The 20134-nt window shown below is 46.2% G+C and overlaps 1 protein-coding gene across 13 annotated transcripts in view; it reads right to left on the reverse strand.

Moving 5' to 3' along the window:
- The window catches only part of stxbp5l (syntaxin binding protein 5L), a 128678-nt gene extending 109267 nt beyond the window's left edge, over positions 1 to 19411 (reverse strand). For 4 of the 13 annotated variants that reach the window (XM_026145592.1, XM_026145593.1, XM_026145595.1 and 1 more), the window contains exons 1-2: positions 18465 to 19411; positions 3535 to 3632 (exon numbers count right to left, since the gene is read on the reverse strand). In XM_026145592.1, coding sequence (XP_026001377.1) covers positions 3535 to 3632; positions 18465 to 18632 — 266 coding nt within the window. In that variant the 5' untranslated portion in view covers positions 18633 to 19411. The remainder of the gene's footprint in view (positions 1 to 3534; positions 3633 to 18464) is intronic. The other 9 variants (XM_026145602.1, XM_026145603.1, XM_026145594.1 and 6 more) reach the window with 8 other exon arrangements.
- Positions 19412 to 20134: the final 723 nt, after the last annotated feature.

Here is a 20134-nt window from a genome sequence, read left to right on the forward strand (position 1 = left end):
GCCAACCCCGATGACATTGTTGCTATGCACTATTCATCAGAGCGGGACCGGTCCTGCTGTGACTGACTCAGCCATTGATGTTAAATACGTGACATAAAGACATGAATAACACAGCTGTCCACACCGAAACGCTCGCGCAGCTTCAGAGTTTCTTGGCGATGGAAGGGGAGGAGGGTTTCTTCCAGTCGCTGTTAAATCATGATTACACGTAGGAGGCAATTTGTCACTGGGGGAATACAAAAAGCACAACGACAGTATGTTGACAGTCTACTACGCAAAACACCCACAGCGTGGTTACGTGACTGCAGAGTAATTCTTCCAGGATGATGTGAGTTGGAGCGGCTACAGGTGAGGACAGGGTTCAGTTTGTTTATCTTTTTGATAATGAAGTCATGCTGAGATGTGTTCAAACACCTCTGTGTATTTGCTCTCACATTCTACGTTCATGTGCAGTGATGTAAGACGGTCTCAGTGTCACGTGTGACCCAAAAACAATTTAAATGATCATCATTCATGAAAAGGAGGAAAAACACCTGAATCTGAAACAATAAATGAAGGTAAACATAAAGTTAAGCTACGACACGAACAACCTCAACGTGTTTTCCAACTTAGCTTTTCAATTCAGTCTGTACAGCGCAGCGGTCCCCTCCAGGTGCTTTATTCTGTAAAGTAGAAACCCTACAACAATACAGAGAAAGGCCAACAATCAAACGACCCTCTGTGAGTAAGCACTTGGTGACAGTGGGAAGGAAAAACTCCCTTTCAACAGGAAGAAACCTCCAGCATAGCCGGGCTCAGGGAGGGGCGGAGCCATCTTTGACATACTTATAGGTGAATGAGTGGTGGCGTTATTGCAGACGGCGTTCTTCTGCCCACAGAGAGCAGCTCCAAACACCTCGAGCTGATGAAGTCAGGCTCAAAGCTAAACCCCAGACAACATAGCGTTAGCTTAAAACGGTCCGGTCTGTGTTTTGACCTGAGCTGTAGCGTCTGTGTTAATAAGCTGCTTGATTTGACACACTGGGACTTTCTCCGTGTTCCTCCTGCTGATTCTGTTTATCAAAGAATCAACGTTTGTTTTCATGGAGCAGATTTTTGCTTCAGTCTGGTTATAAAACGTAGTCACAGTGAGCTCCAGCACAGAGCAGCTGTGAGGATCATCTTTGTTTGTAGCTGGTAAAGATGTAAATGTCAGCAGAGAGCTGCGACTTAAATATCTGTTCTTGTGTACTTTTATCACCATCCTTAATAACGTAACTGAAGTTGCCTTTGTTCTCCACAGTGTGCCACCTCTATCCGTCTCTACCTTCATGCTTCTCTCACAACTTCTATTCCTGCTATTTCTAAGCCACTGAAAGTCATCTCAGCTATCGCAGCAACTCCTCAACCCACCGAATCCACAGCGCTGCTTTGAGCCAGCTTCCCAAATCTGCTCTGAGTGTACGTAAGCACACTCGCCCCAAACACTGAAGCCCGGGAATCAGGTAAACCAGCATAAAGAAACAGAGCTGCTGTAATAAAATAAGATCACATTAACTGTTTGTTAGGTTGGTGATGAAGAGCAGCTCCAAGACTTAAGTAAATATGCATGAAGTTGCCCACTTAGGTATAAAAAACAAAGATTCAGGATGAAAACAAAGCAAACAGATTCCACTGGGACTCCAACGTATTGATCACTGTTCAGGATGTACAGAGGCAGACCACACGCTGGGAAACCGACTTCCCACAGACGGCCCACAAACCCACAGTCCTGCAGTCAACAGTGTCATGTGAACATTAACTGTGATCGCTTTAACCAAGCATACATTTCTACATACATTTCAACCAGCCGTAGTAAAACAGCTAAATGAGAGGAAACTAGAGGAGAAACAAAAGGAGAGCGTTACAGAAGATGGCAGGTGAATGTTCAAAGCCTCGGGAGGAAGAGGACGGACACTGAGACAGGCTGTGAAGGACAGATGAAGGGTAAAGTGAATAAATAAAAGCAGAAACGGGGGAAGGTCCACGAGACAGAAGACGACAGCAGGCGAGGCAGATTGAGAAAGGGCAAAATCGAGGAGTGAGACCGAGAGAGAGCCAGAGAGTCTGTGACGGGTCGCTCGGGAGCCGAGGGAGGTGTGTGCAGCATGTCAATACAAATGCTAAGTCACTCAAGGGCTTCCATGCAGCTGCAAGCCCAGCCGAGCTCTACTGTCGGGTGTAGGACACAGCAGTGGGGACTAATGGCTAACTCATCTAAACCTGATCTCACCTGAACCAGGTTTAAAGCTTCTCAGCTCAGTTTGATCAAAGATGACAAGCAGATTAAATCAAAGCTACAGCGCGTCCCAATCTGCAACAAACCGAAAACCAGAGACATGGACCCCTCAGGTGTCTGAGAACACAGGTATCTGCATCAGAGAAAGCCCAGAGGTGAAGGCACCGCAGTCACCTGAGAGAAGATCCAGCTCTGCAAACAAGCAGCTCCGGGCTTCAGCGGGGCCCGGGGATACGATTTTAGGGATAAATCAAACCGTAATTGATTAATCCGCCCATCACTTTATGAGTAAGCGCTGAAGGAGACTGCACACCTGCGCCAAGGCTGAAATCCACAGAAATATCTGGTGGTGTTTTCTTGGATTTCACAAGATCATTTTTCATACTTAATTTCAAATGTATTTGTGAAGGTAGCACGACGTGTGCTAGAAGAACCTGGGTTCAGGTCCTGGATGTAATCTGTCATCCATCCATAACAAGCACACACAGAGCTCTGTTCCTCCTGAATGTGAAGTCTGTAGCAATTACTGAGCCAGCTGCTGCATTTTCTCTTCCTAGAGGTAAAGTTTTAAAAAATCTGATTGGATAAATCTATTTTTATGATTGCGGGACGGTAACGCTTTAATATTTAAATCAAATCTAATACAAAGAAATAATTATGGAATGAAGAACATATTAAAAAGGAAAATGCTGGGATATTGATCGGCTGGAAGAACGGATTCATAGCAGAGATGAAGTATTTGGTTCAGCCGTTAGCTTTGTCAAATAGACACATATTCACACAGCGTCACGTCCACCTCTGACACTCTGGAGCTTTTACGCTTTCTTTCAGCACAGAAACCACTCGGCCCACTCGCACATCACCCCGGCGGGATGTCTGCGTGGCTGCTGCAGCGTCCGTGTTTGGTGCCTCTGCTGGAGGAGGACGCTTGGTGTTAACGAGGGTGTAACATCGTACCTGTGCTGCAGTTACTCGTCCTCCACCATCCCTGTGACCCAGGAGACTGTTGCAGGGTGAGTCTGCAACCAGACAAGTGAGTGACACGAAATGACAGGATAGAAAGAGGAAACAGAACCGGAGGGGGAGGTCAAAGGTCGGAGCTGCGGAGGCCCCTGCTCGGTTTGTACAGGAGGAGAGACATAACACAGTGGGAGCCGCCTGCTTCTGTGGCAGCAGTAAAGTATTTACAGTAAATACATTAAGTCTGTGTTCTGTGTGTGATCAGAGGTCATTGCTGTGTGTGTGGGCGGGGCGAGTGAACAGGAAGTAAAGGATACATTCGTACTCCACCAGATCTCGAACCGATGGCCAGGATCTTCTGCACGGGGTCAAAGGCCAAAGCGGTGGGCTGGTAAGGGAAACCATGACGCACCGTCTGCAAAGAAACACACAGATCATCTTGATTTATAACAGTGATGTCAAACAGGAAGCAGGAAATGCTTCGTTTCAGCGTGACTCCAGCTGCAGAGGTGTGGTTTCAGCTTCAACACGTTTAGTCTCACTTTGAATGAGGTCACACTCTACAACACTGAACTCTTAAACATGACTAATGACACCAAAAGGACTCAATCGTTTTCATTTTTACCACATTTTAACGTGAGCACATATTTTATGTGAACACATTTTGTGAATGATGACAATCATTTGTGTGCCTGCTGCTGTGCTGTTCATTAACTGAACCCAGTAATAACACACAAACACTTGTGACTGCAGTGCTTCTGTTTTCTGTGACTGAGGTTAAGCTTTAAAATGACCGACGGTGAGGGCAGCAGCGAAGAATACGCAGGGCTGCGTGTAGACGCGGCTCGAACTGAGCATCAGAGTGAGGACCAAATGGGATTTAAGTGACTTTGAACATGGTGCTGCCAGCAGACTATTACAGAGTGTTGATCTGCTGGGATTTTCCCACACAGCCATCTCTGAGGTTTACAGAGACGCTTCAGAAAAACAGAAAATATACAGTTTTAGACAACAGGTGAGTGTAAAAGTGCAAAAGTACTGCTGTCTGTCTATCTGTCTGTCTATCTATCTATGTTTAACACTCACATGCTGATGAAACACAGAGGCTTTACAGTAAGTAATGAGCGAGGATGCAGGACCTCTTATTCATGCTGTAAATGGATTATGAACTGAAGGAAATTGAACTTGACTCACAGTCAAATACAAAAGCCTGACTTGGCAAAACATGGCTGTCTCTCCCACTCTGAGATGCAGTGCATGCTCTGCAGCTGTCTGCTGTAAGTCATGTTAAATTTCCCAGCAGTGGCTCACTTACAGTAATCTGCTGTGGGGGGATGCAAAGCTGTGGACATCACCAGAGCTGACTGAAAACATGTTTATGGGAAAACTGCAGTATTAGAAAGTAATATTACAGGATGATACAGAATATAAAATAGTTTCTTATTTTTAGCTTTGAATGAGAAAGTTGTTGGGCTGATTTCCTCCAGTTCAGACAAACCGGTGCAACACACACAGACCAAGCTGCATCCTGTAAAGTGTTTACCTCTAAACTCCTCAAAGTGAGTCACAGTGAAAGCCTCTCAGCACACACTGTGGAATTAACACACGCAAAAACACAGGATGCATTGTTTGTCAGAGAATGTGTGGCTGTTACAAAATACATTTCATTTGCAAAACTCTGAAGGAAACTTGCTGAATGATACACTTCCAGTTCTAAATCCACAGTGTGGGTTTTGGCAGCCATTGTTGCCAGACTCAGCAGAGCGTGATGAGAACCAACGCTCACCAACCAGAGAGGGAGTGTGTGTTTGTGTGTGTTTGTGTGTGTTTGTGAGACGTATCCTAAGGTCGCTATCCGTCACACAAGCAGGGTCGGGTTCCACGCCGCGTCCAGCCTGCGAGTAAGAAACAATAAGCTTTTGATCTAAACAGACGTTTTGTGAATCAGCAGTTTCATTTCATTTGCTCTGAATGACGTTTAAAAAATAAAGGACAGTTCCACAGTTTAGTGTTCAGATCACAGCACGCAGCAGCTGACGACCTTTGTATTTCTAATGATTCTGCCACCTGTTTTATGCAGTGCAGAAACACTCACTGGGGATGATGATTAATATAATGAGTTTTCATTACTTCATGCTTCACGGTCTATCCCTAACCCGTCTTTAAGTCTGACGTCATTAGCCGTGCCTGGGCCCAAACTCCGCTTCAGGTCCCAAAGTCAAACGAACACTGCAGCATCACTGAGAGTTACAAACTGTCTAAATTCTTTCACCTTTAATAAAATCATCAGCGTTGCTGCTTTACCAGGTGTAACAATTAAGTTTAACATCCAGGCATCCATGAAAACAGGATTTATTAAGTTTAACAGAGTTAGAAGTTAGCAGGAAGTTAGCTCGCTAGTTAGCTAAACATGATATAGCATGTTCTGACTGAGAGATTTCTGAAACAATTCAAACGTACAGCTCTGCTATCACTTCCAACATAAATGAAGACAGAAAACTAAACAGCAGTGATGTTTGTAGGGTTACTGAAGTTGGGCTAGCTGGTATATAATTATGTGCTACGTGACTGCTAGCGACACAGCTATGTTAGCATAGCATAAACACAGTGAAGCTGGAGGATGAACGCTAACTTTTTTCCACACGATAAGTTAACGTGAGGGTTCCTGATGGTTAGGCACAAATGCAATCGCATGGCAGGATGCTGTAAACGGACCAAACTTCAGTCAGGAGAACAACTGAGATAATCCATCCACAATACGAGGTTAGTCATTAATATACTGCTGCAGGGGCTGGAGTTACATCGCAAGGGTTAAAATCTGAGCTTTAATATGAACAGTGGTGGTAAAAACCGAGAGAGGCCGACAGGGATCACTGACTGTTTTTTTTGTTGTTGTTGTTGTTGTTCAGATTAAATAGAACAAGATACAAAACATGTTAAAAACACAAGTCTTAATAAACACAGTAGTTTGGGCCCAGAAGCAGGGCTCATATGTCATCACTTAAAACCCGATAACTGTTGACATGAAAGCTCTCACAGGTACCTGAGCCTGTGCTCATTTCTATACAAACGTTCCCACTAAATACATTTTTCCATTATTTAAGTCCCTCTTTAATAACAGCTACCACATGTACTGCTGAGTGTGTGCGTAACTCTGAAATAACAGGGCTGCTGATGCTTCTGAAGGCACTGAGCCGTGACACTCGGATATGCACCATAAACTCCAGCAGCAGCACTCTCACACGCATGTTCAATGACTTAAGCTACTTTGAAAAACAACGGCTTGGAGATTGTAATTCTCTGCACAGGCTGCTAACATCAGGAGCTCCAGCTCAGCTGTCCCATGCCCTTAATTAGTCAGAGATGTTTGTTAAAGCTTTTTATTGCATGAATAGTTTATCCTCTTGACGTCGAGGTTAAATGATTTTCTTTTACCTCCCTGTAAGGTCAAGTTTAACACCAAGCCTTAGCCAGCCAGTCGTTCTACGAGTGACGCCTTCAGAACAATACGACACTGACATATGTTCACCCTCCTGTAGAGCTGTAGACGATCCTGTCAGTGCTGTTTCAATGCTTAAAATCTCAGCTATGGTCATGGCGCCTCTCCAGTGGCAGTCCTGTTACGGTACAATTCTGCTGGGAAGCCTCAGATCATTCGTGTCCCGTTTGCTTTGACACAGCACTGTTGCACACTAAGAACTTCCCCCATGAAAGCTTCCTCCAGTGGGACAATGTGCCATGCCACTCCACAGAAAAATCCTCAGTAACGGCTCGAGAAGCATGACAAAAAGCCCGAGGCAACGACACAGCCTCCAAAGTCCCCAGATCCCAGTCCAATCAAGCATCAGCTCGAATCTCAGGAACTACCCCGATCCACTGAGGCCCCGCCCACTACCCCGAGTATCTGACTCCAGGAAAACCCTTAGTTCAAAACTCTGAAGGCCACAGCTGCATTAGGTAATCCTACAGTGACGTGCAGCACACACCTATTTACGTCTGCAGTCTGTGAGTCAAACACACACCAGTTAAATTAAGAAGAGAGAGTAAACAAACCCTAATTATTACAAGCATGCTCATGCTGTGGATGTAGGCGAACACATGCATGTGTGCACGCAGCGAGCAGCGAGTATCTGAGGACCACCTGCAGTACATCTGTGTTATGGCTGCCAGAGGCGACATTACATCAACTCCTGTCTCCATCCACCCTCCTCCCCGCTCCGCTCTCTCTGATGTCCACACAAACACAACCTTTATGCACGCTAGCGTGATGTTCAATCGCATCACCCTCTGCACGCATACACCCCCCACCCCCGAGACTAATACCACCTCATGCCACCCACGAGCCTCTTTCTCCACACAGCGTTCAGCTGCAGAGCTGGTCTAGACCCCTGTTTCTATAAATAGCAAGCAGCACCCAACACTGCCAGCCAATTGTGCATTGAGCAGCTATGTCTCCAAATACGGATCAACACAGAGAAGCAGCACGGGATGTTTCCGATCTACATGTGACTACAACATAAAGGCGCTACGCTGCTAATTTTGTGGAGCTCAGTGTGCACGAGATAAATAAGAGTAACACGTCAGCTCTCCTCTGCTTCTCAGTCATTAGCAACCACTAAGGTACAAAAGCTAGCTAGCTTCTCAGTTTAAGCCAGCACCGACCTTGTTATTGATAACCATCATCAGCTCAATATTGCATTACATCAGCTCAAGCTAATTATCATAAATGTCACAAGCAGCTGAGTGAAAAGTAAACAAGTGGTGTGATTAACATGGACACGCTGTGTGTGGCCTGCGCAGCACTGACCGCAGCGCTCGCGGGGATCGTGTGTGCTGAGACACCAACAGCAGCAAAATGTTTTCAGTCCCTGAACAAAGTTATTATTTTTGGAGACTCGGGGTATAAGGTACATAAATTCAGATTTCACAGCCGAATGTACGACTATTTTGTTCACGCGTCGTCTGACAAATGACCTCCGGAAAATGGAGTTAGGACATAAAAATAGCAGAATCAACAAACCCGAGCAGTTCCTAACAACCAGCACAGAAAGTGTGCATGTGCTCATATCTGCCACTCTGCTTTAGACACATCAGCGTCACAGGGCGCCATGTGGAGCGCTGCCCCATCGTTTCTCTAACTTTAAAAACTCACTGCTTCATCAGTTCATTAAGCAGCACGGCAGCATCACCGAGGACCCGACTAATGAGTCATGCATTAACCAGACGCTACACCCTGATTGTGATGGTGCTTGGATACATTTATTGACACAAGGAAATCGCATGGGGAGCTTTGCACACGGCTCACGAGTAAATGGAGGAAGTGATGGAGAGGCCACTTGTGATGTGCAGTTTGAGGCGAGAGCTCTGACAAGTGGTGAATAATACATAGAGAGAGTAGTATGTGAGCAGGCAGCAGAGGAAGGCAGAAGAAAGAGAAGTGATAAGAGAAGCACCGTGCACACAGGAGGTCACGTCTCTGTGTTTCTGTTGTCACATCTGAGGTTGAATAAAGTTTTTATTCACTGTCCAAAATTTTCAGTTTTAATTTAATCATTGAAATGTTCAGTGTTAGCTTAGTAAATTACTCTGATTACATTAGTTTGCTTAAATATCTATTGGCTGGAGTCACATAGGTATGTTAGACTCCTCCCATTTTTAGTAAACAAAAAATGGGCGGAGTCTCAGTTTTCTGTTAAACTCTGTGCTAACTGGCCTCAGACTCGTTTGTAAGCTAGCTTAGTTCATGGCTGATCTGGTCTCTGGTCTATTTTTGCGATGAAAAAACTTAAAAGTACCTTTTTTTTATTAAAAAATGTCTTTTTCTCTCTTGTGGGGCACTTTCTGAGATAGCCAAACAACTCAAAGGCGTAATCTACGGTGGCCCTGAGAGGTCAAACACAGCGCAAACAGAAAACAGAAAAATGCTGCAAACGCACACTGAACACAGCTGAAGTGTTTCTGGGGACGAGATAACGGGACGGACCGGCTGCAGAAGTGACAGAAAGCGTGAAGGATGGCGGCGCCACACTTTAATGAAGCAGCGTTGTCTTCGAATCACATGATTCTCGTGGTTCAGGTTGTCAAACTGATCTTATAGGTTAGAATGAAGAATGAAGCCGAGGTAAACTTTACTGTTTCGTTCCTGTTACGTGAAACTGTGGTGAGATTCAGTCGTCTCATCTACTGCAGAGAAACAGTTTCTTTTAATATTTGATTCTTTGAGGGATTTTCTTCTTTAATTTTATGACATGATAGACTAGCTTCTTGTTTTTCACAGGTCAAAGGACCGACTGCAACCATGTTAGAACTGAATGTACGAGCAGGCAAACGTGTCATGTGGCCGCAGTAATCGGGACACACGAGTCCTGTTGTGCCTGAGAAAGATTTCATAATTACAGGTTATTATATCTTGGCTGGTTTTGTTTGGTAAACACAACAAAGATGCTGTTGCTACACGCTGAAACCTTGATCTTAAAAACCAAACGCTGCTCTGTAATTAAAAAACTGGCATTAACAGTGAATGGCCTCTCCGTGCGCAGAATCTTTTATCGATGTTTCTGCCCAAATTAGTTTGACTTTGCTTGAAACTTCAAGATCAAAAGTTTTGAAGCTTTTAGTAAGAAGCCGTGTTTTATGCAGATGTTTATATTGATTTAAAATGGAGCGCAGCAGCTGTTATTAGGAAAAAGAACTGAACTGAAGGCCTGCACGTCACAGGAAATGACTCGAGATCAATGAAGCCCACACTCAGCTGTGATTTAAAATTCAAATTGGAGTATTTCAGCGCTCCCGTGGCAACACTGTATGCAAATCCATAAGGCCGAATCAATCCTGAATTACATAACTGGCCTGGTTGAAGCATATCTGCTTTATAATCAAGCCAGAGATTTCAGAGCTTTTAATAAACACCTCATTAAACAAACCAACAGGAAAGGATGTGAAATTAGCAGCTGCTGGAAGCACAGTTAGAAGCATGTCTGACTGCAAAGGTTACGAACTCCTTGCACATACAGCTCGTCCCGTGTGCTGCCCTTGTACATACAATTAGTTCACGTGCATCACCCAGGTGTTGTAGCACCTGTCCCCTCCGGCTAATGTCACCATGACAGACAGCAGTGCAGAGGAACGTGTCACAGTCTTCCGCACCAATTTACTTTACAGCGTCAGAGAGACCATCAAACAAACACGGATCCACGTGGGCTTCCCCACCAGCGAGATATTTCCAGCGTGCTCTGAAATTCCTTTGATCCTGTCGGCTGAAAATAAAGGCTGAGCTGGGGGGGGGGGGCTGTATGTGGGAAACAAGCATGAAAAAGACAGTCGTTACAAAACACACCTGAACCCAGAGAGTCCTGCCTGTGATCGACACATCAGTGCTTCCTCAACTCTGAGATATGAATTCTTATTTTTAGTCTTTGAATTAAAAATAGTTGCACAGAATATCGAATATACAGTAATATTCTAAAAATAGAGAAATGTATCTTAACACAGCTGCATCTCTTTGGTTCCACATCACTGAACAGATATCAGGTCATAGCAGCTTTCAGAGCTTCTGAAGCCAGATCCGATTCTGCACCTGAGCACATTCCTTCTGTTTGCTGTGAAAAGCATCGAGCAGACATGACGTAATGGCACATAAAGAGTGAGAAACAGATCCGTTTCACAGCAGCGATAACCACTACCTCCAAATGTGCCAGCTGAGGACGTCAGCTCACTGACAGGATCCAGCGCGAGAATCACTGCTTTGCACCAAAAACAGAAAACTGTGGCATGACCAGCTTTTCATATCCAGCGTCTCCTGCAGGCTCTGTTTTCCGTGAACAAAGTGATTGAAGGATTTCAGAGTGTGATTCTGCATCATGCTGAAAAGCCAAACAATGAGGGGACTTTCATTCGTCACTTAGAGCGAAGCTGATCTAATAAGCACTTCCTCTATCCACTGTCTGCACGCGCAGAGCTCGGTGCACAGGGCGAGGATGCTGAGTGAGAGCTCAGGAATATGAAAATGAATGAAGGACCTGCTGACGGTGAAGAGCAGGCGTCAGTGTGCGAGGGGGGGGGGGGGGGTGCTTATATGTTTGCCTTTGTCTGTGTGTCTTTATATATCTGAATCTGAATCATTTGTGTGGGGGGCATGTGCACATACCCACACAGATCCACGTGGAACCATCTTTGCTTTCCTAACTCGGCTCCTGCATTATGTAACGTCAGCCTCCCTGTGAGGGTCGGGCTGGTGTTTTAAATCTTTTCATGAACTGTGTACTCTCAGAGGTTTGTCCTGATGCTTCGTGCTCTGGATGTCTTCCTGTGTCTTTGTCTTCTTCTTATTTCCTCTCTGTGTTTGTTCTATTATTGATGCAGTTGCTGCTGTGACAGAAGGGTTTCTATCATTTTAACCTTCCTAGTGTGTGTGTGTGTGTGTGTGGGGGGGGCTCCTCTCTTGGTACGAACACATGCGTTAGGTGATTCTAAATCATCTGTGGGTGTGATCGTCGTCCTTCTGAGAGTGTCAGTGTGGTGACCTGTCCGGGCCTTTGACCCCGACGACAGCTGGGATGTCTGTCTGATGACTGTAGAGCTTCATACAAGTATTTACTTCCTTACAAGCAAGCAGTGTGCTGACAGCAGCTTACGGCTCTCTGATATCTGGCAGCGTTTAGCACTGACCCCTTCGACTTAGGCACATATCAGTTCAGATGAAAGTGGCTGACAGCTCAAATCTGTGATTTATTCCGCGCGTGTGTAAAGTAATGCTATCTGCTCACGCGTGTTCGCATGGCTGTGATTGCTGACTGCAGCTTCATGTTGTGGGGGTCAGCGTGCAGTATGTGTGGCTGTACCATGCACAGGGTTTAACATTTTAATCCCAGCAGTTAATGAATCAGCCATGGCGTCGGCACGGGGCCTCGGGCTTCATGGGAAATGTAGAAGTGGCCAAAATAATCATATTTCATGACTGATAATGTGACATGATGCTCCTTCACACGTTAAAACTGCATCCATCTGCAGCTTTTGATTATGATGTCTGTCTCGCCAGATGCACCAAATTATGGATTTCTTTGTGGAGGAGCACTAATAATGATGATTTAAACTCTGGCTTCTTCAGTCACATACTTCTAAACACCAGTTAGATGAGGACCGCACGGTGCTTGAGAGCGTGGCTCTTAAGAGCAGAGGGATGTACTGCCCACTCAGAGAGGCGAGGAACGAACCTGGTGTTGGTTTTAAGGCGTTGCAGTGATTTCATTGTGTGGAGAATCAAACAGTAGTGTGTATAGAGAGGCCAATAAATGTGCACTGCTGATGTTTATCTGCAGGCAGCCACAGGATGGACAGAAGTTTCAGGAGGAGGAAGAGCAGCAGGCAGCTCTGCTGTTGCTCATTAGACAGATCGCAGATTCTGAAGAGCCTTTATGAACGACGAGACTGATGCTGTGAGTCAGCAGTGATTCTTCCCCTTACACAACGTGGCCTCGTAAACATGAGCAGTTATAATATGACAAAACTGATAAGAACATATGGTGGATGGGGCCGTCCAGGAAAGGGCGGGGCCTGAAAATCGAGGGCGATTGTAATGCTTTAACGGTAAAGATTTGTCTATATGAAAAGCTAATGCTCGCAGTAAGAAGCACAGGTCACTCAGACAGAAGCAGGAAAGATGGAAACTGAGTGAAACAAAGGCTGTTTGAACAGCTCACTGGATTATATTTGCACAGCGTGAGGTGAGGCAGGCTGCTGTCGCCGAGCGGGCGTGGAAAGCCCACACAGAGCCAAGAGGAGGCCGGTCCTCTTTTCCTGTCTCAAACACAGACAGATCCACAGCTTCGAGCTTCGGCACACTTCACCGACAGCTAATCCTCTAACCTGATTCTCCTTCATAAGACTAATAATTGCTTTCATGTAATTCAGGATAAATAAACTCATTAACTGAGCCCGAGTGCACACACACACACACACACACACACACACACACACACACACACACACACACACACACACACACACACACACACACGCGCACACACACACACACACACACACACTGTGCTTCTTTACATGTGTGTACAGTTTACAGAACATCTCCTCCACCTATCTGGTCTCTGCCTGACATCAACTCCTCCCTAATTGATCCCACACTGTGGCTTCTGACAGGCAGCCGACACATGGTAATGTGAGACTAGCTGGAAGCCAACCCACTGAGTCATCACACCCATGGAGAGCTCGCAGGGTCGCTGGTGAGGGAGTGAAGTGATGTCATCTTTACAAGCCCACATATTATGTTGTCTAAGAAATGAGACGGAGGGCTGGAAACGCCTGACCTCTGAAGCTTTTCTTCTGTGAAATACTCGTACTGACTCTGGTTCCCCGAGGATTTACATCAAAACCATTTTGCTAATGGTTTGTTGGGATTTTAGCATTTACTCTCCAACTGAAGTTCAGATGAGTGAAGCCGAGGCTCTGAAACACACTTCCCTGTAAAAATGGCCCGTCTTTAATTAGCAGGTAGAAACATCCAGCTGTGCGAACGAGACAAAGACAAGCTTTGGCACAAAACTCACTGAAGCTGAAGCTGGAAAGTCCCACTGCCAGCAAACTAAATCCTGCACGTTAGCATACCATCGTTATCTGTAAATACAGAGGCTGGGGTCATGGGAAGGTCACGGTCCACGACTTCTGAAAGGATTGATGACGGTGCTGACAGAGTGAAGGAAACACTACGATTCATTTTTCTCCTGACATTTTATATTTCAGCCTCGCAGCGACACAAGAGCAAGCATGACTCATCCCGTTAACCATGAAGTATGAACAGACAGCCCATCAAGTGCACGTTGAGATATTTCACAGGGTAATACAAAGATTTTGATCGGCCATGGGTACAACTGCAGAAGTCAGAGGACACTTTCAGACCCTGCGGGACGTGAACATCTGGACAATATTCAAACCAAGCTGCTGATGGAGCTCAGCTGCAAACCCTCGGACCCGGCCCTCCACTGCACAGGAGGAGAAATGGAGCCTTTGTGGCTGTTTTAAATGTCATTTGGAAATTTGAAATAAAATTGCACAGCCTGTCGTACGTTTGCTGTTCAGATTAAAGAGGATGACATGGGGTCACGATGTCCTGGCAGTGCACATGCTAGCAGGCTGCACATTAAAAACGAAGCCATTAACCAACCAAGACCAACAAAGGTACAAAATACTTGATCTGTGTTTTCCTGCGTGATTATATCTTCAGTCTGGAAGGAAAAATGAAAACATTTGAGTGAATTTTATTTCATGTTGCTTCCTAAATGTGATCGATTATAAATGTGTGTTAGTTATGGTGGTTTTCCTGCAGATGTTTCTACCACTCTACTCGGCTGTTCTGAAGCAGCTCATTTTGCACATGTTGCATCATAAATGCTGCCGCGTGTTCGCGGTCCAGCCTAGGACCAACTCTGCATCCACACAAATCCATTCAAGCATGGGCTCGACTCTCAGAGTTTTTCTGTTTTAGCATTAGCCCACACGTATCACAGTCTTCAGAAATCGAACTAAAAGGATTAGACTCATGCTCTCCATGGCAGAAACTTGGACTTGATGACTATAAACCCACCACTTCTCAGTGATTAAAATTCAAGAGTCGGTGCTGCAGTTTGGAGAGGTGATGGGGTAAAACAGAAGCAGCACGTGCGATGCGAATGAAGTGACTTTAGGTAAAGCCTTCACAGAATGCAAATGACAGCTTTTAAAACAGACGCTGGCAATAAAAATTTGCATGTTAGTGATTTTCCACCGTGAAGAGCTTCTATTTTTGAAAAATACAAGCTGTCTACTACATTTTTTAATAAACTAAGTGTGGGCTGTGCTGTGTTTACGGCACAGTTTTAACGGATTTTTGGCCACTCATGAACAGACACAAACATAATAAAATTATCAGCTCCAATTATGTTGATTTGCTTCCTCTCTTTACAGCTAATTTTACCTGTAGACAAAGCTGAATTGTCCTTTCAGGGCCTGGCTTCCTCGAGAGTCTTCAAAAGGGCAATTACAGTACAAGCTTTACGCTCCATCTCTTTCCAATGTGCTGCACCTCTTTAACCTCCTGAGACTTTTCAGGACGAGTGAAATTACGGCCACATTCCTGGAAACAGACTGAGATGATGAGTGCTGGATTACACAGGTGAGATGAGGCATGAAGGGATGCACCTGGCGTGCCACAGTGATTCCATACAGTGTGCACGGTGCTGAAACGATGCTGCTCTGTTGTGGAACATGTCCAGCAAACTGCTTCATTTCCCCACCAGCAGCTGGTGACGTGCACACGAGGCAGTGCGGGGATCAGCTGCTGGAGCTGAGCGCTGTTTTTAACCAGCAGCATCTCGGTCCTCCGAACTCCAGACGAGGGTTTTTACACGTAGGTAAAGCCTCGCTCCGAGCGATCGTTTGCTTATTTGCAGCCCAGCTGTCAGACGATTGGCTCGTTCCTTCATGACCTCTCACTGTCAGCCTGTCATTGACTTCCTGCTCTTTATGAACCACTTTTAAAGCTTCTTTTAGGCCGTGTGTTGCTCCTGTGCATTTAGTTAAGTAGTAAAAGACCATTTTAACCTTTTGTCCGGTCCGTGTTTGGGTTGCTGATATTTCTATTCTGTTGTTTCGGTTTCTTCTTGCTGTGTGCAGCAACTTCTAATTATGAGTTTGAAAGAAAGCCGTTATGTACCTATCATAATAACGGAGCTCTCTGTGCTCTGACAAATCTCACAGCCAGTTTGTAGACCATGTTGGTCGAGTCCAAGCAGACTTCTGTCAGCGTGCTCTGAGAAAAAAAACTGCGTTAAGCACGACCCCGGCATTCTCAATACAAATGAAATGTAAAGAGATTTCAGTTGTGAGGTGGGAAACGTTTTTAAATGATATGATGTATATCTGAATGCATTATTATGGTGTTGCTCAGCCTGTGAATCTGCCCAGAGCCTTGCCCTCTCGCGCTCTCTGTCTCCTCGTTCCTCCTCGAACACAAAATGAACTCATTTTGCTCTTAACCAAAATCAATCTGTGGACTCGACGAGCCTCAGATCCACCTGCGCCTCGCGTTTTCCTCGTTTTCTCCTTCAGTCTGAGTAAGATTTCACTGAAGACTTGTTTCAGCAGCGCTCTAATTGGTCTGGAGTGCATTCCTGTACAAACTACAAACACACCAAAACACTGTCTAATAAAATCTGCACTGTTGCTTCTTCCCACACTGCAGAGCGAGGACAGAAGTCATGACTAACTTTGAGAAGTTAGCCAAACACTCCCACACGCAGCCCACAGAATTACGTCAGAGAATGTTGATCCTATCTACAGCATTTAGAGTAATGAATGAAAATATAGGTAACTGTCATAGATTGACAGGTGATGAATAAAAGGAAAACACAAACCTTGCTCCACACTACAGGTGGCCCTGCTATGGTTTGGACGGCACCTTGCTACTGTGGCTGTGAGGTGTTGTGAGTCTTCACCGTGACCCTTTCATGGAACATCTCTGTCCTGGTAGGAAGCCCCATAAGCATGAAATGATATGAATGCTCTTCTCTGGGATTTGCAGGTTTTTTAGCCAAACCGAAACTTCTGGAAGATCAGCAGGATGAATATAAAATCACCAGAAGAGGGAATATTTACTGGAAGAATGGAGTTCCATCACTCCAGCAGACCCACAGACATGGACCCAGTACCAGGCTTTTCCTGTCAGCTGTCTCTCTGATGTCTACAGTTCAATAAGTGATAATGAACATGTGTGTGTTACCAGTTTTATTGCTGAGTGAAATTACTGCATTTGCAGTGAAGTGATCTGAGTCTCACAGCAGCAGCGTCTCTGAAACATTGGTGGGTGTAACCTCATCAGGACCACCATTAGCTCTCAGCTTGTGGTCGACCCCCAGTGACGTTCATTAACTAATCAAAAACAAATTTGGTTCCTGCCAGGAGAAGACGATTTGTTTGCCCTGATGAGGACGAGTCATTGAATTCAGGAAATGATAATACGACAGATGAAACGTGTTCGTTTTCCTTGTTTATCCCTCAGAATCTGTGAATTTGATGCTGAAGCTAAAGCGAACAAGCAGCTTCTGCTGTGTTCAGCGTACACAGGTTTGCTAACAGTCATTCATGGTTCTCCCACTCCTAATGTGCACATCTGGCGCAGGATGACAGGCTTTGAAAACTCATTCTTCCACCCATCAAAGTCCAGCCTTCATACAACATAAAGCTCTGTCATCGGTGCATGTTGTAATTAATCACACCCGAGCCCTGTCTGCAGCACGACAACTACCTGACACACTAACCATGACATGCAACCTCCTCTGACACAAACTCAGGACAAACGTGTGCTTGAAGGCATGTTTGTACATTCAGTGCTTCCTCCTGAGAAGTTCAGTCAATAGAAGCATCACAGCCGCTCACAGGGGAGGAGCAGCTTCCTGCACGGGCCGGCCATCCTGCTGCTCTTTTCCAGCATTTTCTGCTGCCTGCTATAGGCTGCTCTGCCGCATCCTTCCAACCTGAATCAAGCCCCCCCCCCCCCCACCTGCCCAACACACACACACACACACACACACACACACACACACACACACACACACACACACACACACACACACACACACACAGCAGTGTTACTCTGCCTAATAATAACACACTCCTCTAAACAAGCCTTTTCTCTCAGATTCTCAATGAATTATTCACAGCCATTCAGAGCCGTCCCTGTAAACCCGAGAGTCCTCACTGCATCAGCAGAATGGATCCAGGACCAGAGCTGCGACGGGCGGCAGAGGAAGCTATAAATACCCCCATTCAGCACCCCTCCCTCATTCTCCCCCTCCTCACTGAGCAGCACTGCAGCCTCCTTCCTCTGGCTCGAACTCCTTTATGAGAGCGAGGCTCACCGGTTATGTCATCGCTCCCACTCCACGCAGCGTGGACGCCGCTGCTCACCCACTTTCTCTCAGCTCCCTGGTGCACATGTGCACAACTTACTGCGGCCCGACACAGTGCTGCACACACGAGAACAAGCACGCGCACACACAAACACACGAACGGTTCTCGGATAGACTCGGAGGCCGCTGAGAGCAGGAGCTGTCCGCGGTGCTGAACCTCTGACAGCCAGCAGCAGATTCAACTTTCACCCGCACCCCAAAGCCCAGAGCCGCCTGCACCTGCCCGCCTGTAGCACCTCGCAGGTCACGTGTTCACTCGGGTGTAGCCTAAATAAGCGCCTCCATCAACCCACCTTACACAGCTGGAAGTTTTCCGACACCAGCGTCTCCTGGACGTCGATCTCCTTCGGAGTTGGAGCCGCCGTGGGAGTCCCGGCCGCGCTGCCGCACGACGGAGAGCCCACAGTGGCTCCCGGGGAGGAGGTGGTCAGGCCGTCCAGCACCTTCCGGAACTTCTTCATTTCGTTCCCCGCGTGTCGGGCTCTGTTTTCAGGTTAGGGGTAAAGAGGTGAGCGGCACAGTGTCCACTGTCACGCGCGATCCCAGCGGTTTAAGCAGCTAAAGAAACAAAGCTGTGTTCCTGCAGCAGTGCCGGGGCACTAACAGGGACCCCCACCCCACCCCCGCCTCTCTCTCTCTCTTAGGTGCAATTTAAAAAGTCACAGAGGCTCCTCATCGTGCTCTCTGACGTTTGTCCACGTGAAACGAGCGAGTCCGTGGCACTCTGCTGCGAGGATCCCAGCCAACGTTGCAGATGCAGCTCACCTGTCTCACAGCAGAGCGCGAAAGGAACTACACAACTTCTGCATCCCGGAGGAACATGCGCTCCCGAGCCTGCAGACAAACCCGGGCAGCGAGCGGCGGCGTGCACACGCACATGTCACACGCAGGTGCACGACACCAAAAATAATCAGAGCAAAGAAGAAGTGAACTTTGCTCCTCCGCCCCGCCCTCCCCGAAAACCCCACAACACCGTGGCCGCCAACAACAGGAAGAGGAGCCAGCGGACGGAAGGCGCAGAGGCGCTGCAGTTAACCGAGGCTGGAGTCCTCTGCGAGGCCACAGAACACAGCAGTCAGCACGGAGGAGAAGGAGGAGAAACACGGACAGCCTGTTCTCGCGTGGATCGCGTGGGGCGGGCTCGGCGCGGTCTGTGGATCGAAGTGAAGCGGTGTGTAGTCTCGTCCAGCTGTTTCTCCCTGCAGCCCAGAGACCAGAGGCAGGAGCTGTCCGCGGTGCTGAAACACCACCACCACCAGCAGCCCCCCCCCCACCCACCCACCGCTCTCTCTCCCCTCTCTCTCCCCGCCTTCTCGTCAGTGATTGGTTGCCCGGCTCTGAAGCGGCGAGGAGCAGAACGATAAAGGAGCAGTTCACGAATCCCAGCAGGGCAGCCTCAGATCCGGTTAAACCGTCAGTCACTCCGGTGTCTCAACAGGAGCAGGTTTGAACTATTAATGTTTAAAAATCAAGATTTATTTTAACCTTTAAGGTGTAAATTACCTCAACATTCAGGTCACAGCTGCTGGATGTCAGTGAGGCTTTTAAAGCTGCTGCTTAAAAATGTTGGAGAGCTGAGGTGGAACATTTATTATTATTTATTTTCATCTTTCCCTGTGTGTTCATGCTGGTTTATGTCCTTTATAGAAATGGGTTTTGTCTCCTGTAACGTGCTTGATGTTATTAAACCACCGACCGGTTTGTTTCCACCACATTAATGTGTACACTACATTACATATGCACATACATGTGTTAAAATATTTAGTTTTATGAAAATCATCATCACCTTTATTTATAAAACATCCACAGCTGACACAAAGTGCTGTACATTGGAACTATATAATAAAATTACATAATATGTAAATAAAATCCAAATAAAAGAAAAAGTAAAATAATTAATTAAATCACTAATTTAATTACAAGAGAAACTAAGTGTCCCTGTGGTTAAAAGCCAAAGAATGAA

The sequence above is a fragment of the Astatotilapia calliptera genome, chromosome 16, assembly GCF_900246225.1.
Source record: "Astatotilapia calliptera chromosome 16, fAstCal1.2, whole genome shotgun sequence".
Lineage (NCBI taxonomy): Eukaryota > Metazoa > Chordata > Actinopteri > Cichliformes > Cichlidae > Astatotilapia > Astatotilapia calliptera.